The following is a 24,695-nucleotide window of genomic DNA, read 5'->3' on the forward strand; positions in this document are numbered from 1 at the left end:
AGCACACACCTCACATAGGAGTGTGAAACCTCATACTCTATGAAGCACGGATACGGGTACGAGTACTGGTACTGGTACAATACGGGTACGTCGATACGGTAAAATTCAAAAAAGTAGGGTACGGGTACGGCTTGATACGCTTGTAAGAAAATATTTATTTTTAATTTAGAGTAATGCAAAAATTAATTAAATGGTTTAATTTGTTAAGATTCAACCTACAATTAACATTTAATGCCAAAAGTAAAGATATAAATCAAAATAAAATTTCAATATATTAAAATAACTTACAAACCACAGTTTAATTTTAAAAATATGCTAAGTATAAAACTAAAAATAAAAAAAAAAAGTTTAGTGAAATGAGTTTTATTTCTGTAGTAGAAGATAATATTGTTTCAACTGAGATACGGTACAGCTTGGGTAGTAGATACATCCGGGTATGCCAAAAATTAAAAAGAAAAAAAATTAGATACGTGTTTCGTGTACCCGGTACGTATGCAGAAGTACCATACGAGGTATCATACGCCGGTAAGTACCCGGTACGGGTACGGCATGTTTTTCGAAGGACTCATGCTTCATAGCTCATACTTGAATAGATAGATACATATATAGGAGAGACAAGTGTCTCTCCAGTAATAAAAAACAACGGAAAATAGAGAGAGAGAGAGAGAGAGAGAGAGAGAGAGAGAGAGAGAGAGAGAGAGAAGAAGAACCTAGACTTGCCCCTAGTTTGAATTGAGGTAAAAAAAAAAAATTATTATTATTATTATTATTATTTTTTGATAGGTAAAATTCATGTTCACCTTATTGTTACCTTTAATTGGTTGACTTTATGCTTCGACACTTACTCTAATTGAATTTAAGCTTTTGAGTAGGAAAATAACTGAGTTCTTGACAGGTAGAATCTGAACAGGTTGCACTCTTTTGACTATATCTCCTAAAATATGTGAAATTTTGATGTGAAATTACTACTATTAGAAACCAGACTTATGGGAGTTCAATGTAGAGTCAATTTTGCCCAAACCCAAGTTTGTGTGAAGGAGTTATGCTCATTTGAAAGTAACTTACGTGTGCTGAAAATCAGTGCACAGGCAGCAAAAGTTTTGGGTCAATTTTGATTGCAAATCTGTATTAATTGGGAAAGAAATAAATGGTATGGCCTATACCATTGGAAACATATAGGAGTCTAGTTTCTAACACATCAAACGGAGCTCGATTTCAAGTTTTGTAGTGAGAGATATGATTGTTTTACTAAAAGGTGTCGGTGCTGCCTAGGGGTGAAGGAAAAACTGCCTACACTGAACAGGTCCCGGTTTTTGGTCTGTTTTCTGCACCGTTGGACTGTGTTGGGATTTTTTTTTTTTTCCTGGAAATCGGTTCAGTGTTCGGTTTTGGAGATTTCACCCGGATAGAACCGAACTTAAAGGATTATGCCAAATTTACCGAACATTCAAATAATATACAAGCATTACCTCTTACTGTTGTTGAATTTGATATTTGATGAATTAGTCTTGGTGCAATTATGTTGTTGTTTGTTGGGTAAAAACAAGCCTTATATTTTAATTAGATTGATCTATAAAATATATATATATATAAAGGCAATTATTATTTTTTTTCAAACAAATGCACAAACCGGTAAACTGCACCGAATCAAACGAAACCGAATTTACCAGTCCGGTCCGGTTTACCTGTTCTAGTCAGTCTGTTTGGTGCCATAGTTGTAGAAAACTGATTTTAACAATTCTGTCAAAAAAACATGCAAAACCAGACTGAACCAGACTGATTTCACCTACTGCACAATTCAAATCGCATTAAAATGGTTTCAAACTTATTTTCTTCATCTAATTCAGCCCCAAATCACACAGAATTTAACTCTAACATGTTTTGAGATATTAGCAAGGGCCTAAGCAACATGGTCGAACCTTCGATATACCTTAAACAAGTTAATTTTAAAAAAATGAATTTCAAACCGAATTAAAATTGCTCTAATTTTGCTGAAATGGATTGTGTACACCAACATGCATTGTTTTATATGATGCAGGTTGAATTATCTTTGGACTAACCTACATTTTAAGGGGGAAAAGAGGTGAGTGGCGATAAATCACAATTTATTTTGCAGTACAACTTCTTTGAAAATTAAATCTACCCTGTATTCTTCGAATATAAAATGTTTAATCAAGGATATCATATGTTTATTATATTTAATGTATAAAGATGTTATCTATGGTTTTGGTTATGGTTTTAACTGTTTTGGGAGCAAAGTACTACATGAAACTAAGTGCTACATTGTATTGTGAAAATACAATGGAAGCCACCGCTAGAATTTTTACGAGTCACCTCTTGGATCCTACATATCAGCTTTTGTCCTGGGCTGATATTGGGGAACATTAATCGACTAATAATATTCGTCCCGGAAGCTATTTGGATACATTAATCTACTAATCATATTGGTATTGTGAAAGTTATCTTAGAATGCGGTCTTGACATCATCGAAGTCAACCTAGTTATGTTTTGTTTTGTATTTTCTGGATGGGCATTATCACCATCGAAATGCATAAGATATGTTAAATTTCAAATGCAAATTTAGCTTTTAAGTTTTGAACAACTTATAATTATTGGAAATGAAGATATCCTTGTCTCTAAATAGCTTTGATACATCACAATTCATTGGGCTTTAGTTCACCGAGCTTCCCTATATATGAAGGAGATGATGATAGAGCATGAAGATTTCATGTTTGAAGCTAAGTGTTTATGTGAATAGACAAGAAAGTTTGTATGCATAGTTGTTGGATAAAAGACAAGCCCTGAAGTTTGAAAGCTTTGTACACGTTTATCTTTGGAAAGAACATGACGTTCTCTTGTAAAATTATGTACTCCTTGTGACTGAGTCTGTAAAAGGCATAAAAAATAATAATGTATGTTTCATTTCATTTACTTATGCACTTCCTCTGGATGGATGTCGTGGAATAAACAGGTCTTCCAATTTAGTGGCTTCCGCTATTCAAAGCAGTTTTTCGCCAAATTTTCCGTAAGCACAATGCTTTTGTTTAGTTAGGCCGTTGACTATTGGCTGGTCACTACTCTATCTCAGTTTCGGGTGGAATGCAGTCGTGACGACTGTGGACTTCTTAAGCCACATCATACTACTACAGAACTTTCATGCCAAAATAAAGCAATCATACTGCAATAATAGTAGAGGGCGAGCACATGAATGCAGGCTACAGCTATTGTCAGATTCTGTCAGATACTTACTTCAGTATAGAGGATCACATAATCCATATCATACTTAAGAAAATATAAATTTAAAAAATCATAAACTATGAAACCATGGTTCCATTTCAAGGCAGGATCCACTTTAAGCTTTTCATAATTAAGTTCTAAATAACGTCGAGTTTTGTTTTATATTTCCTTCAAGCACTACTGCTTCAGTTTTGCGTATCTTAAGTTATGTTATGTTTTAGGAGTAAAAAATTATTCAGCATATCCACATTTTCCAGAAATGGGCTGTAGTGCTAAAATGTGGTTTACATTTTGTTAATAGATGTGTTATTGGGTCCCTTGTTTTGGCCTTACGTGTGTTAAGATAAGTTTCACTAGTCATAATTTAAGCAGCTACTTTGCCTTATTCCTACCCCACAAGCCTCTTTCATACATTGACGAAACCAAACCAGTCTAAGTCTTCCCCTCCCCCTAAGTTATTCATTTGTGGTGATCATATAATTTTTTTTTTTTATCATTATCTTTGTTGTATATGATCAAACCATCTTAACATGTTCTCCCACAAAACCCTAAAAAGGTTGCCATACAAAAATTTCAGCAAGCCATCCTTCGAAAATTCAAAAAATCCAATCCATTTTTATCCATAAAACCTACCTTTTCGAAAATCCTCAAAACACAAGTTTACCAAAACCTAATCTCGCCAAATATTCAACTATAGGCCGCAGTATTCTAATTTTCAAGTGCTGTCAAAGAATATTTGATTTGAATTTTAAAATAAAATTAAAAAAGAAAGAAACAAAGAAACGGCATGCACAAAGTATTGATTAAATTACACCAGAAATCATGTTTCACCTTTGACCATTAACATATTGTCTGGGAGGGAACTTTTGTGTGTTGTAGTCGGTCAGTGAGGCATATCCAACAGCAAAGTTATATTGTGGTATTGACAGAACCTGCTCCACAAGTAACACAATAGGAAGAGAGAGATCAAAATAAGTATAGATCACTAACAGTGAATTCTTGTCAGACTAAACAAAAACATCAAACACTTGCCAAGTAAGTATCTTTCACAATCTCCACCATGGCATCAACAGTTTGATGTACCTCCAGTTCTTTGTGTGATTCCTTTTTGCGTTTCTGGAATAAACAATTGCATAATTCATGTTTAAAAAGTCAAGGAGGAGAAAGAGAAGGGAACTACAGATGATCTTCATTAGTGAACCATGAGAAGTGAAATCTCTAAGACAGTAGCTAAATTTAAAATATAACATCACACCTCATCCTATAAACTTTAACAAATGAAATATAGGTGTATGGAGATTCCCTAAGACGTGAAAGCGCAACAATATAATTGCACTCAATGTGCAGCAAAACGTATTCACCAGAGACCAAAAGCATTAACAGAGCTGGAAGAAGAAGAATATCAGAACTGAGAAAGATCATCCCAAATCACAATGTGGGTGTTTGGGAAGTGGCTATTTGTTAAAACCTATCACCTACTTCATCCACTAAACCTAACCCACTACACCACTACCACCTCACCTACTCCACTAAACCTAACCCACTACACCACTACCACCTCCACTTCACCTACTCCTTACCTACTACACACTCACCCTCTTCTATATATAGGAATCATGAATCATTGTAATATATATATCAAATATCAATCAATAATACATCATTTTTTTACATGGTATCAGAGCGATAAGATTTAGGCATATACTCCTTTCTTTCCGGCGGGCAGCCGGCCGGCAACCTTGCCTTCGCTGCCCGCGGGAGTTTTTCAACAACATCACCAAACCAAACACCAGAAACCCTATTCTTTATCACTTTCTCTCTGCTTCTAATGGACGGAGGAGCTCAGTACAATCCTCGCACTGTCGAAGAGGTTTTTAGGGATTTCAAAGGTCGACGAGCCGGCATGATCAAAGCTCTCACCACAGATGTTGAAGAGTTTTATCAGCAGTGTGATCCTGAGAAGGAAAACCTGTGCTTGTATGGATTTCCAAGTGAGCAATGGGAGGTCAATTTACCTGCTGAAGAAGTGCCTCCAGAACTCCCAGAGCCTGCATTGGGTATTAACTTTGCCCGAGATGGGATGCAGGAAAAGGATTGGTTATCCCTTGTTGCTGTCCACAGTGATGCATGGTTACTTTCTGTCGCCTTCTATTTTGGTGCTAGATTCGGATTTGATAAAGCTGACAGGAAGCGACTTTTCAATATGATAAATGATCTTCCTACAATATTTGAAGTTGTTACTGGTGCTGCAAAGAAACAACAGAAGGAGAAATCTTCAGTCTCAAATCATAGTAGCAACAAATCCAAGTCAAACTCTAAAGTGCGGGGATCCGAATCTCAAACAAAGTTTTCAAAGCCACAGACGAAAGATGAAGAGGAGGGTTTGGATGAGGAAGATGAAGATGAGCATGGAGAGACCTTGTGTGGGGCGTGTGGGGAGAACTATGCATCGGATGAATTCTCTCTCTCTCACAGTATCACTCTCTTTCCTTTCTTTTTATTTTAATCTTCCCATTCCCTTTTCTCCTTATTATTCTATCCTCTTTTCCATTCTCCATCCAAAACCATTATCACACATCCACCGCCCATATCCCCCACTTTCTTTATACCCATCTTTTATTTTATTTTATTATATATATATATATATTAAAATAATCACTCATAACATCAAACCCCTCTGCTGGTTCCACCCATGTGAGCTTGTCCTCTCTTATTATTATTATTATTATTATTAAACAAAAAAAAAAAAAAAAAAAAAAAAAAACAAACAGGCAGACGACGAACTTGCACAATAGACTCATTTTATTCATATCAGGATCAACTCCGATCACCATTTTACACAAAAAAAAAAAAAAAAAAAAAAAAAAAAAACAACAACAACAACAACCTCATCCACAGGCGGAATTTTTTCTCCTCTACTCTGCCGCCGGTCTTTTCTTCTTGCCTCCGTCCTGGGCAGCCCTTGCCGGTGTTGTCTCCATATTTCCCACTCCACTGGGCATGATCACTACTCCCTGCTCCTCCACTGCAGCATATGGCGGCCCTCCAAATCGGAACATCACGGTGGCCTTCCGCTTCAGTTCCTTATTTTCTGCCTTTAGCACACTGATCTCTGCTCGCGCATCCTTATACATGCGTTGGAGCAGAGCCAGCTGGGAATTTAAATGCTGCACCTCATTTGTCCTACTCTGCAGCCGGTTCGACAAATTTGTGACCGCCGTCATGGTTTCCACGCATGACTTCAGAGTATACTGATTAGCCTCAATATCAGTTTGCACCGCCATTTTTTGCTCCACCGACCGCATCGGAAAGTTCAATGGAGCAAAACCAGAGGTGTTTGGTTGAGGTTCACTGGCCACCGCACTAGTTATTTCTCTTGTGGGCTCGTTCAGTTCTGGAAAGAGCGTGAGCAGGTTCTGGGTAGCTGGACGGGAAGAAGAGGCCATGTTTTTGGGTTGCTAAGTGTTTCAGCGAAATAGCAATTTCAGACTAGTAATCTTCGGAAGGGTTGGTGACAGAATGGCAACAAAGTGTTCCACAGTTTCTCTCTCCGCAGAGGCAGAGTTTTTTCAGCGAAGGGTTGGTTTCAGAGGTTTCAGAATGGTATGCCTCAGCCTCAGCCTTCGTCTTGGTTAAATAGCCGAGGCAGCCACGCGTATCGCGCGCCTCTTGCCGCCCGACAAACTGGCACGCCTTTTCATGGCACATCTTTTGACAAAGTGGACACGCCTTTTGATGGCACGCCTTTTAATGGCACGCCTTTTGATGAATTGGGCACGCCTTTTGATGGCACGCCTTTTGAAAGATTGGGCACACCTTTTGAGGGTGCGACTTTTTAGGGGTCCGACAAGACTCTGTAAACTGTCCCGACATAGATTCCGGTTAGTTTTTACAAGGGTCCGACAAGACTCTGTAAACTGTCCCGACATTGATTCCGGTTAGTTTCTACAAGGGTCCGACAAGACTCTGTAAACTGTCCCGACATTGATTCCGGTTAGCTCCTTTATGGGTCCGACAAGACTCTGTAAACTGTCCCGACATTGATTCCGGTTAGTTTCTACAAGGGTCCAGCAAGACTCCGTAAACTGTCACAACAACTGTCACAACAGTGTCTGTTACAACGGTCCGACATGACCCCGTAAACTGTCTTCTACATCGGTCCGACATGACCCCATAAACTGTCTTCTACATCGGTCTGACACGACCACACAGTGTCTGCTACAACGGTCCGACATGACCCCATAAACTGTCTTCTACATCGGTCTGACACCGCCATCCAGTGTCCTCTACACCGTTATGACACCACCATCCAGTGTCCTCTACACCGTTATGACACCACCATACAGTGTCCTCTACAACGTTATGACACCCCCATGCAGTGTCCTCTACAACGTTATGACACCACCATCCAGTGTCTTCACCAATGGTCTGACACGACCATACAGTGTCTCTTATCCTCTTTTATTTTTATGTATTTTCTTGTTTTGTTACTCTCTCCAAACTCAAGTTGGCTAGTTCCTATCCCCCTTGAGTTTGCGGGGGGCTGTTAAAACCTATCACCTACTTCATCCACTAAACCTAACCCACTACACCACTACCACCTCACCTACTCCACTAAACCTAACCCACTACACCACTACCACCTCCACTTCACCTACTCCTTACCTACTACACACTCACCCTCTTCTATATATAGGAATCATGAATCATTGTAATATATATATCAAATATCAATCAATAATACATCATTTTTTTACACTATTTTAGAGGTTTTTTGGCTTTTTGGCTATTTTAGTAGGCTATTTTAGTTTTTGAGTTTGGAAAGATGGGATGGATTTTTATTTGAGTTGTTATATTGAAAAATGTGTTGAAATGATGTTTAAAGTTAAAATGACAAATTTACCCCTAACATCACGTTTTTCAAAATTAATGTGAAGGGGCAAAATCGTCATTTACCAAGGGATGGGACAACTTGTCAATTTGACAGTGTAGGCTGTGCCTACATTGTCCACGGTTGCAGCTATTTTTTTTATAAAGTGTTAATTTAGGAGCTTTTTGGCTTTTTTTTAGTTTGAGGCTATTTTAGCCTCAAACTCATCTTCCCAAACACCCCCAATGATAATATGTGACTGAGGAAGAGATGGAAGAAGCAAGGGAACAGACAACATTTGGTACATCAACAGTACATCAACATTTAGACACCAAACTTGAGGCAAACCTTCTTGTTAATATCAACTTTAGAAGTTTCTTCTCTCAATATATCAACAAATGCTGCCCTTAAAGACAAATCCACAAGGTGTTCAATCTTGGCAACATCAAGAACCACAGCTCGAACGATGGACCCAGTTTCCACAGTAATTCCACCTACTGCAAAAGATTTGTTGCACCAAACAGATGTATTACATCTTGAGAGATAATAAATAACTGATTCATGAAATTTTCAAATAAAGGACTTACACTGATAGTGCGTAACAAAACCAAAAACATCATCATACTTTTCAAAGCTGACGACAACTCCAAAATCTTTCACATCACTAACTTTTCCTTCAACAACACTGCCAATGCTAAAATCTTCAACCCAATTTAACCCAAGACTTTTTGAGTCAGATAACTGCAGCTTAGCAATCTGGATCATAAAGTAAGATCAGTTCAAAGATGAAAATATTACATATCCAGAACATGGTCTAGAGAGTCAACAGTAGCATCGAAACAAATATGCATGATAGTTACAGAGCAGAAGTAACATCTTACATAGGAACCTCAAATGCTAAATGAATAAATTCAATTTACAACACACTGTACAGTTTCAAGCAAAAAAGGTAAAAGATACAGAAAACAGTAATATTTTTTTTTTTTTTTTTTGCTCATTTATCATATAAGCATTCTGAAGAATAAGGAACATAAAAGGAGGAATGTAGAAGGTACTTTAAAATTTTTAGGAAGAATATAAAGAATTTCCACCAAAATGCTTGAACAACTAAACCAACCAGTGAAAGGTTCCAAAGACATCATTCTTTGAAGTAAGTTCCACAAAGTTGTTCTACATTTTCCACAGGGGCTTCTTTTCTTTTCCAAGGGATGGCATTTTTCCCTTAGCTTATTCACTAAGCTATCCTCACCAAGCAAGACAAGTGAGTTATCCCACAATTAAGATCCCACCCTACCCAATGCCCATATGGTTTCAGCTGGAAAATTAAGGCTGTGTTTGAAACGATTTCCAAACGTTGATTCTACCCCCACGTTCCAATATGATATTTGGATAGGTATTTGGAACTAATTTTCCACAACTCTACAGAAAACTGTGTGAGGCGCGATTTTCATTTTTTTTTTTTTTTTGAATTTGGCCTAACCGGTCGTCCCACTGGTCGTCCAGCCGGTTGACCGGAACAGTACAATTTTTTTTTTTTTTTTTTTTGTAATTGACATATTTTAATTTTTATATATTCGAAAAAAATACTTTCCGAATTTTTTAAAAAAAAATTTATGTGTTTTAATAGAATTTTGAGTTGTATGTTTGGTTATGAGTTGTAAGTTTTTGTATCAAATATCAAATGACACATCAAAAATTTCCCACTCAATTCAAAACTCTTTCACCAAACAAATTTTCTATACTCAAATCATAATTCCAAAACTCACAAACTCAAAATACAACTCCTACTCTCAAATCATAGTTAGAAAGCTCTACCAAACGCAACCTAAGATTTCAAAGGAAAATTCATTCGCAAATGGCATCAGATCAGATCAAACATAACAAAAAGAAATGCCATCCTTTCCTTGTCCACCTTGAACCACTGTCCAACTCTAAAACTTTGATGGCAACTTTAATAATAATAAAAATAAATAAATAAATAAAAAGAAGTATAGTTAAGACAATTCTGCATGTGCAATTAGGAATAGTTTAGACAATTTTCCTATAGTGTACATTGATACATTTCCTGTGCTAACTCATGAGCAATACTACAAGAAAATGACATAGTTAGCCTTACAGCATGACAATCGTTTTTGGTGTCCTTCAATTTCTATCACATTCACAATTCTTCCTGTTTTTGTAGAGCGCTAGATAACTGAGGAGTGATAATAGGCATTTTGGCTTTTGTGACAAGTCTGACTGTTGACATTGGTCAGTACCCCTTTAATGCTTTCTCTAATAAATCTTTTACTCACAAAAAATATAGATAATAAATAAAACTGCTTTTGCTGGCCATTGTAAGCCCTCAAACTTGTAGTTGAAGCGCAACTTTTTCCCATCATAGAGCAATTCAGAAGCTGATATAAGTTAGTCCACTAGTAAACCTTTCGTCAGCTGTTTCAAGAACCTTGTGCATACAGTGAACATCATCAGCTATTTCAAGAAATCATTACCTCCTGTTTTTATGAGTTCAGCGAACCAGAAACCATCAGCTATTTCAAGAATCTTATCCAGGCTACAGTAAATGAGTATACCAAACCAATGGACAAAAGCATCCTCAACAAGACAGGAAAATCAATTTTGTTTGAAACCTATCAAATAAGAATTGCATTTTGTACATCAATTAGAAACATGTCCATGATTTCCTAAACAGTTGAGCCAGATATGGAATTAGCACATATGATAAGTGCATTTCTAATGATTTGGAAGTCCTTGACAAAAAGAGTTGAATAACCCTTTCTTCCATGGGAAACTTTCGAGTTGTTCTGTAATTAGAATAACGACACAAAAAACAGAAATAAAAAATTTCACACTCACGAATCCAATGTTGTTGCATTTCTATTTTGTTTCCTTCTTAGTACATAGAATTTAAAGAAGAATTATCTTTTCTCTAAGTTTGGATTATTTAACTAAAGAGTTAAATTTATAAACAAAATCATTTTTGATATGTTAAAAATATGGTGACTTCAGTGTTTACCTTTTCTTCCAAGAGAAAGTATTCTTGGATAAAGGATGCATCCGTCGAAGAGCATAATGATTGCTTCAAAGATAATGTTACTCTGCCAGTCTCGCTACTAACCTGGAAAGAAAACAAACAGAAGCTTGTAACTGAGATTCTTCAATAGCATAAGAGATTCCATTCTCAAATTGTCAACCTACATCAAGTATGTAACTGCGAACAGATTGCCCAATGTAGAAGGCTTCAGAAAGATTAGTTCTTCGGTCATCCGTTGCCTTCAAAAAACAAAAAACAAAAGAAAACCCAAAATGAGGGAGAATATTACTAAATTAAACAGGACACTTGGGCCTTGTTTGGTTCAGGCCATTTTAGCCTAAGAAACATTTCATCGAATTTTTTTGATTTTAGGTTCCTCAAGAGTAGAGGGAACCTAAAAACAAATTTTAAAAAATGATCCAATTTGAAAAAATTCATATGAGCAAAAATTAAGCCAATTTTTTGGGTAAAAGATAGCTTATTTTCGTCTTATTAAGATTCTTTAAAAATTTGATCATATTTATTATTTTTTGGAACCTAAAAAATTTAAATAAAAAATGATCAAATTTGAAAGAAAAAAAATTCAATTAAGGTAAAATAAAGCCAATTTTTGGGCAAATGATGCCTAATTTTTGTCTTAAAAGGACATTTTAAAATTCAATCGAAATGTTTTTTGATTTTTAGCTTTTAAAAAAAATAATAATAAAATAAAATAACTAGGAAAACAATTGATCAAATATGAAAAATGTCCTAATAAGACAAAAATAAGCTGATTTTTCTTACTTAGGTTAAAATAGTCTCAACCAAACCTGTCCAGAGAAAGTAATAGCTGGAAGAAAAAAAGAAATGACAGAAATAAAGAAGGTTACTACCTTGCTTCTAGGAGCAAAACCAGTTAAACGCTCAATATATCGAACAAAACAACCAGATTCAATCAAGTTACACACATACCCCTGGTTCAAACATCCAAAGTAGTATTAGTCAATAAAATTCAACTGCAAAATATCCGCAATTGATCTTTTAAAGCTATGGGACACTTTGATAATATTTCGTATACTTTTAAGTTCCAACTTTCCATGGGCTTCATCTGTAGGTAATCTAAGTTTTTGGAGATGATGATCCAGTTGTTTGGCAAGGGAAGTGGGTTAATCAAAGGGAACATAGTGAGTGCGAACTGTATGGAGGAGTTAAGTGGCTGAATAGTCTAGTGGCAAGCTGGAGTTTAATTTTTTCTCTTGTTGGAGAGTGCAGGTGTGAGTATAATATTTTATAAATGAAGATTGGGCAAGGTCGGCAATGGTTTAAGATTGGAAGAGAATGAAGACAAGGGGTGGGCTTAGGCAAACACAAACAAAGAAAATGTGAAAAGGGGTTGACAAGATTTACTTTTCATACTTTTTCATCCTATCATCTTATAATTTCATTCTTTTTTTGGCCATTTTCAGTTCTGTTTTGAAAACCAATGACACCAACAATGCATATTCTCTGGCTTCTCCCTCAATATATATATTTTTTAAGATATTACTTTTAAAAATGCAGCAGAATAGGGGCTGCATTAATATGTGATGAGTTTTCCTACAAAAATATATATATATATATAATAGAAAAAAACAGGGCTCAGAAATAAACTAGTAAATAAATTCTTACATGGATTACTGAGTGAGGACAAATTTGAGAAACTTCTGCAGGAAGCTGTTTAGCAGATTTAATAAGTGAATACTTTGCAGTGAGAATTAAATTGTTGCTCTCAGCGTCTACAACATTCAAGAGGAAATTTTAAAATTTGGATCAGCAATTCATAATTGTCATAAAGACTTTTTGGCAATGAAAATTTAATAGCATCTAAGCAGGAAACAAGCATACATACAAGAAATATCCTTTCAAGAAGAAGAAAATGACTAAGAAATAAAAATGATGACTGCCAAAAACTCGCTCTCTCCCCCTCTCCAGTTATTCACCCACAAGCAGCAAGGGTGCAACTCCAAAACATCTGCTCCATGAATGTATACACCCCTTGACAACCTCCCAACACCTAATACTAGTCTCTGATAATTCAATGAACCCATTCCCTTCCCCAAATGCTGCTCCCAATTCATCATGGTTTCTTGGAGGGGAGTGTAAAGAGGGGAAAAAAATAAAGGGACCATAGCTCACTAAATCAAGCAGTAAAGAGATGATCAACTGTCTTCCCTCTGTTCTTACATACAAAAACAAATGGGCAAAATAAATCTTGAATGTATTTCTGAAGGCCAATGAACTATCCATGTTAAAACTAATAAATCTTCAATGTTCAAACTAATAGCAACTGACTTGGGGACACAACCTCAATGAAGCATAAAATAATAAAAGAGGTAAAAAGCAAAAGAAAAACATTTTGTTTGGGTGCCTTTAATCAGGAAAGAGATACAAAACTTTGAGGATGTGAACAGTGCCAGACAATTACAGTTGGTGTCATTGCTATGGCTAATTATTTCAAAAGGAAAGCAAATAAGCTCAACAGAGAAGATTTTACAAGGGTTAAAAGTAGTTACGGGTCATAAACTAAGACCAAAAAAACAATATCAGTAGAAGTAGATGATAGGAGGCAATTCTAAAAATCCTTAAAGGTCAGACCTAGGCTTGGAATTGCACCACACATTCCCTAATAAATTGCTAGAAAATTCCTCGAGAACTTCTCTCTATTGAACTGAATGCATCTAGTAGGTATTATATGTAGACTAGTAGATAATCCTAACCTATTGCTGGAAATTTGTGATAATGTATATAATATGATAGTGGTGTTGGTGAAGGATAGTGGCATGTATAGAATATGATAGTGGTGTTGGTGGTAGATAGTGGCATGTATATAATATGATAGTGGTGTTGGTGAAGGATAGTGGCATGTATAGAATATGATAGTGGTGTTGGTGGTAGATAGTGGCATGTATATAATATGATAGTGGTAGATAGTGGTAATATATAATATGTAAGTGGCATATAATGGGTTATAATGATGTTTGTAATATCTCCTATATAAGGAGTGTCATTTGGTCTTGTAAGATAAGAAGTTTTGAATATAACAGAAATATATTCCTTCTTCCTCATATTTTCGGAGTTCTTCTTCCTCATATTTTCTAAGTTGGTATCAGAGCCACAAAAAACACAGCAGCCCTAAAACCGTCATAGCCATGTCGGAAGTCACGTCTGAAACCACTTCAACCCCTGCCGCTGCCATTCCGGTGAAAACGTCCAACTCTCACTCTGTCCAAATCACCACCATTCGCCTAAATGGTGATAATTTTCTCCGCTGGTCACAATCTGTCCGGATGTATATCCGTGGGCAAGGAAAGATCGGTTACATCACTGGTGACAAGAAGGCTCCTGCTGTTAATGATCCGCTGTTCGACAGTTGGGACGCTGAAAACTCCATGGTTATGACATGGTTGGTCAATTCCATGGAGGAGGATATAAGCTCTAATTACATGTGCTATACTACTGCACAAGAATTGTGGGATAATGTTAGTCAGATGTATTCTGACCTAGGAAATCAATCTCAAGTTTTCGAATTAACTTTGAAGTTGGGAGAGATTCGTCAAGGAGATGATTCCGTCACCAAATATTTCAATTCGTTGAAAAGGTTGTGGCAGGATCTTGACATCTTCAACACATACGAATGGAAATCGGTTGACGACTGCAACCACCACAAGAAAACTGTGGAAGACAGCCGTATTTACAAGTTTCTTGCCGGCCTCAACATTGAGTTCGATGAAGTGCGAGGAAGAATTATTGGCAGACCTCCTCTCCCATCCATTGGCGAAGTATTTGCCGAAGTCAGAAGGGAAGAGAGCCGAAGGAGCGTCATGCTTAAGAAAAAAGGTACTGGTGAATCAATTGAAATTTCTGCTTTAATTAGCGATGCTGCGGCCAACAAGGCTGCAAATTACCAGCGCAGGTTTGATGATAAGCCACGGGTCTGGTGTGATTTTTGCAACAAGCCTCGCCATACACGTGAAACGTGTTGGAAGATCCATGGCAAACCTGTCAACTGGAAAAGCAGCAAACAAGGAGAGAAAAATCGTGGCTTTCCTACCGCTAATGAAGCCGATTCAGGTCCCTTCAACAAACAGCAGATTGATCAACTCTTAAAGCTGATAAAATCCAACTCCTCATCCGGTACTCCTAGTGTTTTGTTGGCACAAACAGGTAGAAATCCTAAAGCCTTCTCTTGCCTAAACTTCTCTCCGTGGATCATAGATTCCGGTGCCTCCGATCACATGACTAGTTTTTCCCATTTATTTAGTACCTATTTCCCTTGTTCTGGTCATGACAAAATCAGAATAGCCGATGGTAGTTTTTCACCTATTGCAGGAAAAGGATTTATTAAACTAACTGAGAAAATTAATCTCAATGCTGTTCTTCACGTCCCCAACTCAGCCTGTAATCTTTTGTCTGTCAGTAAACTATCTAAGGATTCTAATTGTCGTGTTACATTTTTTGAATCCCATTGTGAATTTCAGGACCAGAACTCGGGGATGATGATTGGGCGTGCTAGGATGCTTGAAGGTCTTTACTACTTTGATGAAGTACCAGCTAGTAATAAAAAAGCTCAGAGCTTTAATAGTACTAGTTCAATCTCTGTTCAAGAAAAAATAATGCTATGGCACTATAGGCTGGGACATCCTAGTTTTCTTTATCTGAAACATTTATTTCCGGAATTATTTAAAGGGATTGATTGTTCTTCTTTTCATTGTGAAAGTTGCATTTTTGCAAAATTTCATCGCTCTACTTATTTGCCAAAACCTTACCAGGCTTCCAAACCTTTTTATTTGATTCATAGTGATGTTTGGGGCCCTTCTAAAATCACTACTCTTTCTGGTAAAAAATGGTTTGTTACATTTATTGATGACCATACCCGCTTATGTTGGATTTATTTGATGAATAAAAAATCTGACGTGAAAAATTTATTCACAAATTTTTACAATATGATTGAAAACCAATTTCAAACCAAAATTGGTATTTTACATTCTGATAATGGAACAGAATATTTCAATGAGCAGTTGGGTGAGTTTTTGGAAAAAAAGGGAATTTTTCATCAATCTACATGTCGGGATACCCCTCAACAAAATGGCATTGCAGAACGAAAAAATAAACATCTACTTGAAGTAGCACGTGCTATAATGTTTTACATGCATGTTCCTAAATATTTATGGGGTGAAGCAATTTTAACAGCCTCTTATTTGATAAACAGGATGCCTACAAAGGTGTTAACATACAAAACACCTTTTGATTGTCTCAAAACTTTTTTTCCTGACACGAGGTTGTTTTCTGATTTACCCGCCAAAGTTTTTAGATGTACTGCCTATGTTCATGTTCCCAGTCAATTTCGTTCAAAACTTGACCCCCGTGCTATCAAATGTGTTTTTTTGGGTTATTCCTCAAACAAAAAGGGGTATAAGTGTTTCGATCCTCAAACCAAGAAATTTCATGTGAGTATGGATGTGTCATTTGTGGAAACAAAATCCTATTTCCCCAACACTTCTCTTCAGGGGGAGACAAGTGGAGTAGAAGACCGTTTTTGGGATATTTCTATCCCGCTCCCCAATGTCATTTATCCTACACAAAAACCACATCTGTCTGATAATGATCACTTAGGAGAACCAAGTTCAATAGTGCCTAGTCAAGAAGATTCTTGTTTAGGGGGAGAAGTACTACAAAATGATCTAAATCCTGAGCTTCAGGTTTATACTAGGAAGCGATTTCATCTGAGGAATAATGACCCGAATGTCCATCCTAATGACCCGAATGTCCACCCGAGTTCTGGCATCGAAATTTTAGGTCATCCTATTCCTTCTATTTCTGACCTTGATGTTCCTATCGCAATTAGGAAAGGTGTCCGAAATTGCATTAAACATCCTATTGCAAATTACCTCTCCTATAAAAGATTGTCTAAAAACCATAGAGCTTTCACATCTAGGATTTCACACTTGTTTGTTCCAAGGAATATACAGGAAGCATTGGATGATCCGAATTGGAAATTAGCAGTCATGGAGGAGATGAATGCTTTAAGGAGAAGTGGTACTTGGAAGATAGTTGATCTACCCAAAGACAAGAAAACAGTTGGGTGTAAATGGGTGTTTACGATAAAATGTAACGCAGATGGAAGCGTTGAGAGATACAAGGCGAGACTGGTGGCTAAAGGCTTCACTCAAACTTATGGGATCGACTATCAGGAGACGTTTGCTCCTGTTGCTAAAATAAATTCCATCAGAGTACTGTTATCTCTTGCAGTAAATTCAGATTGGCCTCTACATCAACTTGACATTAAAAATGCATTTCTCAATGGTGATCTTGAAGAGGAGGTGTTCATGAGCCTACCGCCGGGATTTGAGCAGAGACTTGGAAGCGACAGAGTATGCAGATTGAACAAGTCATTATACGGACTCAAACAATCACCAAGAGCGTGGTTTGAACGCTTTGGGAAGGCAGTTATCAGTTGTGGCTTCTCGCAGAGTCAAGCAGATCACACAATATTTTATAAACATTCAAAAAACAGTAAAATTGCAATTTTGATTGTTTATGTTGATGACATCATTTTAACTGGTAATGATGAAGCAGAGTTAGCAGCTCTCAAAGAGAAACTCGCAAAAGAATTTCACATTAAGGATCTGGGAGCCCTCAAGTATTTCCTCGGAATGGAATTTGCAAGATCCAAGGAAGGTATATTCCTTAATCAGAGAAAATATGTTCTTGATCTCCTTGGAGAAACAGGTATGCTTGGTTGTAAGATGGTGGAGACTCCGATCGAGCCTAACTTGAAGTTACAAGCTGCTAAGGCTGAAGAAGTCAAAGAGAGGGAACAATATCAGCGACTTGTAGGGAAATTGATTTACTTGTCTCATACGCGGCCTGATATTGCCTTTGCAGTCAGCATGGTAAGTCAGTTCATGCACTCACCAGGGGCAGAGCACTTTGAGGCCGTTTATAAGATCTTAAGATATTTGAAAGGAACTCCAGGGAGAGGCTTACTGTTCAAGAAACATGGGCATCTTCAAATTGAAGTATACACAGATGCAGACTGGGCAGGAAGTGTTACAGACAGGAGATCAACATCCGGATACTGCTCCTTTGTAGGTGGGAACCTAGTTACATGGCGGAGTAAAAAACAGAATGTGGTAGCTAGAAGTAGTGCAGAAGCAGAGTTCAGAGCTGTTGCCCATGGAATCTGTGAAGTAATGTGGATTAAAAGAATTCTTGAAGAATTAAAGCTTTCTCACCCGACACCTATGAAGGTCTATTGTGACAACAAAGCAGCTATATCTATAGCTCATAATCCAGTTCTACATGATCGCACAAAACATATAGAAGTGGATAAACATTTCATCAAGGAGAAAATCAATGCTGGCATAATCTGTATGACCTACCTTCCAACAGGTGAACAATTAGCTGATGTGCTAACAAAGGGACTACACAAGAAGCAATTTGATAAGCTGACTAGCAAGCTGGCTATGGAAGATATCTTCAAACCAGCTTGAGGGGGAGTGCTGGAAATTTGTGATAATGTATATAATATGATAGTGGTGTTGGTGAAGGATAGTGGCATGTATAGAATATGATAGTGGTGTTGGTGGTAGATAGTGGCATGTATATAATATGATAGTGGTGTTGGTGAAGGATAGTGGCATGTATAGAATATGATAGTGGTGTTGGTGGTAGATAGTGGCATGTATATAATATGATAGTGGTAGATAGTGGTAATATATAATATGTAAGTGGCATATAATGGGTTATAATGATATTTGTAATATCTCCTATATAAGGAGTGTCATTTGGTCTTGTAAGATAAGAAGTTTTGAATATAACAGAAATATATTCCTTCTTCCTCATATTTTCGGAGTTCTTCTTCCTCATATTTTCTAAGTCCTATGTTACGCGGACTCAGGTACAGGTATCGGGTGCGGGAGGGTATCTAGAGGTCAGACCCAGCAAACCTCAAATTTAAGAGTACACTAATTCGGTATAAAAGGTCAAATTTTATATTTTTAATCTATTATATGAAATAAAACAATGTTATCTTATATGTAACATACAATGTCAAAAAAGCATTTTATTTATTTTATAGCAATAATACAACAATATATACATATAATAACAGTGTGAAATAAAAATATGTATGGAGTGTCCGACGAGAAGTATCGGACATATATCCCACACCATTGCCCAAGTGTCGGGTGTCCAACATAAGTATTTGGTTTCTTTTTAGTCAATGTAACATAGAATCCTAACTTCAGTAGGATTTAGAATCCAAATTTAAAATTTTATATGCTTGCTAGTGCAATCCATATAACCAATATAAAGTCATCAACTAAAGATCCAATACATCACATGGACCAATAAAAAAAAGCCGATGTCAGGCAAACTAAGAAATATGAAAATATTTTGATTCGAAAAAACAAACAAAAGATGTAGAAACTGATCCAAACATACCAACCTGATAACAACAAAACAAGATGTCAGTAAGACTAAAAATGTGACTATTGCAATGTCTCAAATAGGCCCTACCCTAAAATCAAGTCAATTTCAACAAGTTTTTTCTAATTTTCTTATTTTACTCTTTCTAGTCCCTCATATGGATTACATCGGAACTATTAGACAATGGGCAAATAAGAAAAAAGCATAGCATCCCAGACCTTCGTCAAGGAAAACTCTGTGTGTGTGTGTGTGTGTGTGTGTGTGTGAGAGAGAGAGAGAGAGAGAGAGAGAGTCAAAAACCATAATAGCATTAATTTATTAAGTTCAACTCTCTCCCAGCAATGTTGGACTGTTGGGACATGGGGAAGTGGGCATAAATACAAATACTTACAAAAGAAAGCAACTCCAAATCATTATTTGTGCAGGTCTTTTTTCATTTTAAGTTGAGTGTTGATTTCCATTAAAACCTGTTGAAACCAACACCTATTCCACAATCAACAAAGAACTCAACCATTGTTGCTGCCACATCAGTTTTCCTTTTTTATTTATTTCCCCTGTATGGTGTGTTTATCATATCTCAAAATCTTTAAAACTCATTTACAAATAGATATATATATATATATAATTATACAAATATCAATCCTGTGGCCTACCAGGCTACAATGTACAGCATTCATTGAACTCAGGGTTGGTTTGGGAAGTGGGTTGGCTTTTTGGCTTTTTGGCTTCTTTGGCTATTTTAGTCTGGGCTAAAAAGCTTGGTTTGGGAAGGACTTTTTGACTTTTTGGCTTTTTTGACTTTTTTTGTGAGAGAAGAGTGTAATGATTATAGGTTGGATGTGATGTTTTGTTTGTTGTGGCTAAAATAGCCTATTTTGTCTTTTGTGGCTATTTTAGCCACAAACCATCTTGCCAAACGAACCCTCAGATCTAAAAACCAAATTGATAAATATGTTTCCAGAGGACATACTGGCCACTAAATTGTTCGTCCAAATTTAACTGTCATGTTTAAGAAATAATAATAATCATAAAAATAACACGAAATTGATCCTAAGCACAAAAATTGGCTTTCATAATCCTGCAGGCCTATTGGATATAGACATTCACTGAAATTCATATAAACATAAACAAAAATTTTCCAGTTGTTTAGACCAGCCAGTATCATTATTATGTCATAATAAAAAGGCTTATTTGAACAAGCATAAAACAAACTGAAAATATAAGAAAGAGTGTACATATTGAAACATAAAACATAAAAAATAATAATAATAATAATAATAATAAAAGCAAAAGCAAAAGAAAAATTAAAACTAAGGAAAACAATTTAACGAGAAAACAAGATGTGTCCTTGATACAAGTATTGAAAAGAAAGAAACTGAGTACCAAGAACCAATAGTTGATCAAACTCATATCCTGGCTTCAAGACAGATTTCATCAAACCCACAAGCCCTGTGCAGCAGTGCCTTGAAAGTCAGTAAACAATGAAAGAAGGCAGCCTTGAACAACCCTTTCTTCTTGAAGACAGAAAATATACCTTGGTGATCTGACAAATGTTCTGCAGAAATTGTACCCTTGGTGTAACCTTTTGCATTGACACGTACTATTGCTGCATGAGGGGTTACTCGCTCAACCACTCCAGAAACAATAGTGCCCAACTTGGCCACATCATCATCAGTAACCCTGCCAGTAGAAAATCTCAGTTGAGATTAGTACACTGTTCAATGTAAAAATGCAATTCAGGAATTGACATATATTTCCATTACCATACATGACTGTAGATTACGAGTATCAACATTTTATGTAACAGACAAGGAACAAGATTTCATTTTGTTTCAATGAAAATGACCGAAACATTTCAGTTTTCCAAGAAACCAACACAACACTGGTTGAAAACCAAAATTCTAGTGTTTCCACCAAAACACATTGAAACTCACCAAAACACTACGAAATACACAGGAACAATTTGTTAGAGCCCATTAGGAGTCCCTAGCCAAAATTGTTTGTGTTTTTCCATTTTGTAAAGAAAAAGAAACAAGAAGTTTAGAAACAAATAAAACATGTCAAATGTGATAAAAGAAATATGACAAAGTAGAATAGAGAAATAGAGAGATAAAGAGAATAGAAACAGGACATGATTGAGCTATTTATTCTCTTCTACTGTATTCACAGATATCTTCTTCTCCCCCTCTTCCCTAGTACTTTTAGTTTTTCTCTGAACAAAGACAATCCCCACTCCCCAACCCAACCATTTCATTTATCATTTGCAAAGAATCATAGACACAGATAAGGATGCGGACACAAGACATGCTCATTTTAAAAAAAATGGGGACACGGATACTGCGGAGACAAGGCAATAAAATATTTTTCATATATTTTAATTTTCTATGTAGATTAATATTACATCCGGAAACAATCAAAATTAACAAAAGCTAATACTAATTCAATATTAAAATAAATAAATAAATCACCTTTAAATTAACACTTATCGTTTGTATCTTTTTTTATGGATGATATATGAAGTATTTAAATCTAAGCAAAAAGAAATAAACATTCAACATCCAACATCCAACATACATCAAAAGCACTAAAGCAAGGGAGAAAAAAAAATACTTCGCATGTCCCCGGCATGTCCCCATAGCAGTGTTTTAAAAAGCTCTAGGCGTGAGGTGCAAGGCAAGGCACGTGCCTCATCAAAGTGAGGCACAAGTCGTAGACTATAAGTAAAATTTTAATATAGGCAAAGTTTTCAACATAAGCAACAATTTCTAAAATTTCAAAAAACATAGAACTTTCAATATTCTAAAAATCATAAAAATAACATTCAACATTCCGAAAATTTCTCAAAAATAACATTCAACCTTACTTTATCCAATACTACCTATCTTCCTTCATTAATTTATTAACGTGATTCACTTCTTTTTTAGATAAGAAACTCGCAACATATAACACCTTAGTGGTTTTGATTTTAAACCGGGCCCAAATTGCTTGATAGCTTCAATCATTGGCCCAAAGTTGTCCTAATTCACTACATTGAAAGGAATGCCAAAGTCATATATCCATATTGCAATCCAAGAGCTTTTTCTCAATCCCTAAGGGTTTTTTAATATAAAAATTGGGGCTCAAAGCACATGTTTATGTTTGTCGTCAACGGTGGCGGGTTTGGCTGTTGGTGCCGCTAAGTTTGATGTGGTTGGTTTGATTGGAACGGAATCGACGAACGTTTCAAGAGGTTCATTATTGTGTGTCCTGGCTAGATTCGTTTATTATTTGTTGGTTGGAAAGGAGGACAGGTTCGGATTTGTTTGTTCTTTTTTGATTTTTTGGATGATGTTATTGCTTAGGTGTTGTTAGTTTTTCACCCCATGCCAAGGCTCTTTTTGTATTCTTTTGCATCATCTTGATGCTCGCTCGATAAATTTAGTTTATTTATCATAAATAAAATAAAATAAAATAAAATAAATTAAAGGGGTTATGATTCCCTATGGCGCACACACAAAGAATAAGGATGGAGCAAAAAAACGAATGAGGCAAGCACCTCACGCCAAATCCTAAGTCACGGACCTCAAATCCGCCATTCCTATAGCACCTCGTCTCAAGTTGTCTAAGGCACCTCAAGTGCATTTCAATGCACTTTGCACCTAAGTGCGCGCTTAGGCATGTATTTTAAAACACTACCCCAGTGTGTCCATGTTGTGTCCCCAGTGTGTCCCCTAAAAGCAAATCAATTAAAAAAAGGGGCACACCACGTAACGTGTCCAATGCGTGTCCCCGCCATGTCCCCGTGTCTAAGACGGCTACAACACTTATTTTCAATTGTCGATGCTTCATAGATCATCTATCAATATTTATTGATCATTGTTGAAACGTTTTTTAACTTGTTAGAAAGAAACTTCTAATCTTATCGCTAAAGGCCTCCTTACACCTTAGAACCCCTTTGGCATTCATTTATTGCTCCCTCCATCCCACATTGTTCATCCTTATTTCCCATTTGGAATGTCCCGCAATGTCTCCTCTTCGAAAACTCAAAGCATAAGATTTTACAATTTTCCAAAATTATCTCTTATAAGTGACTAGGAATAGATTTAAGAGTGGGAATATAATGGCTATTTGGGAAACCATGTTGTTTGATTTTAAATTGAATGCATTAATGACATGCCTCCTTAAAATGCTGGAACTCCCAAATCAGACTAACATGTAAACCTTGTTTGGAAGGGATTTAATGTACATTTAGAATTATGAATGCTAACGTTAAAGACTTGTGGATTTATTTGACTTTAATTGAATTTTTTTTGTTTATATTAACATTTACTACCAAGTTTTAATAAGAATGGATGAGTAGACCTCAACTACTTTTTAATCATTAGGCTACATATGCATTTGGATAGCTTATAGTTTTTCCATCAAACATTATTGTGCTTTTCCAAAGATGTTTATGATTTCCCTCAAATTTCCCAAACATTTCCATTTCCAAAGAGACCCGTTGAAACAAATTTGACCCATGGTTACAAAGTAACCATATTTAACAAGTCACATGCTTTTTGGCCACTTATCATGTTAGAAAGTAAACACAAGATTTTAACAAATCTTGTAGATCCATTTTAAATATACAACCAATATTATTACACAGTTACATACTATTGCGCTTCGTTTGGATGGAGGGATTTGGTGAGAAAAGAAAAGAAATGGTGAGAATAGGAAACCCCTTCACTTGTGTGGATGGTTAAGTAAGTGAGAAATGATGAGAGATGGTGAGAAAAGGATTCTCACCAAACCTATGTTTTGTTTCTCACCAAAAGCGGTGAGATTTGGTGAGAAATGAATTGATTTAATGAAACTTTTCTGAAATACCAAAATTACCCTTATGAAAAAACATAGCTTATTAATATGGACGGCTATTTTAGTGAAATGAAACACAACACTTTCCTTTCTTTTTTCTTTTTTACTCTATCCAAACAAGAGAGGTGAGAAACCACATTATCTTCTCTTTTATTCATCTAAATATAATGGGGAGCTACGTTACACGGACTCTTTGTTTTTTGAGAGGTACCCGTGTTGACATGACACAACACGGGTACGGGTGCTGAATACTGTTAATTTTAGAGAATA

At 36.3% G+C, this 24,695-nt stretch overlaps 1 protein-coding gene and 1 pseudogene across 14 annotated transcripts in view; one reads left to right on the forward strand and one right to left on the reverse strand.

The window, feature by feature from the left end:
- LOC114261578 (rRNA biogenesis protein RRP5) overlaps positions 1–24,695 on the reverse strand; it is a 97,461-nt gene that overhangs the window by 16,454 nt on the left and 56,312 nt on the right. For all 13 annotated transcript variants that reach the window (XM_082898104.1, XM_082898106.1, XM_082898103.1 and 10 more), the window contains 10 exons: positions 21,124–21,269; positions 20,973–21,038; positions 12,789–12,895; positions 12,014–12,094; positions 11,306–11,380; positions 11,124–11,225; positions 8,695–8,863; positions 8,456–8,604; positions 4,270–4,353; positions 4,069–4,169 (listed from right to left, as the gene is read on the reverse strand). In XM_082898104.1, coding sequence (XP_082754230.1) covers positions 4,069–4,169; positions 4,270–4,353; positions 8,456–8,604; positions 8,695–8,863; positions 11,124–11,225; positions 11,306–11,380; positions 12,014–12,094; positions 12,789–12,895; positions 20,973–21,038; positions 21,124–21,269 — 1,080 coding nt within the window. The remainder of the gene's footprint in view (positions 1–4,068; positions 4,170–4,269; positions 4,354–8,455; positions 8,605–8,694; positions 8,864–11,123; positions 11,226–11,305; positions 11,381–12,013; positions 12,095–12,788; positions 12,896–20,972; positions 21,039–21,123; positions 21,270–24,695) is intronic.
- Positions 4,881–5,812, forward strand: LOC145804391 (PHD finger protein ALFIN-LIKE 4 pseudogene; annotated as a pseudogene). The gene has a single exon (XR_014346018.1). The product of XR_014346018.1 is annotated as a PHD finger protein ALFIN-LIKE 4 pseudogene (transcript).

The sequence above is a fragment of the Camellia sinensis genome, chromosome 12 (assembly GCF_055761805.1).
Source record: "Camellia sinensis isolate YWXY chromosome 12, ASM5576180v1, whole genome shotgun sequence".
Classification (NCBI taxonomy): domain Eukaryota; kingdom Viridiplantae; phylum Streptophyta; class Magnoliopsida; order Ericales; family Theaceae; genus Camellia; species Camellia sinensis.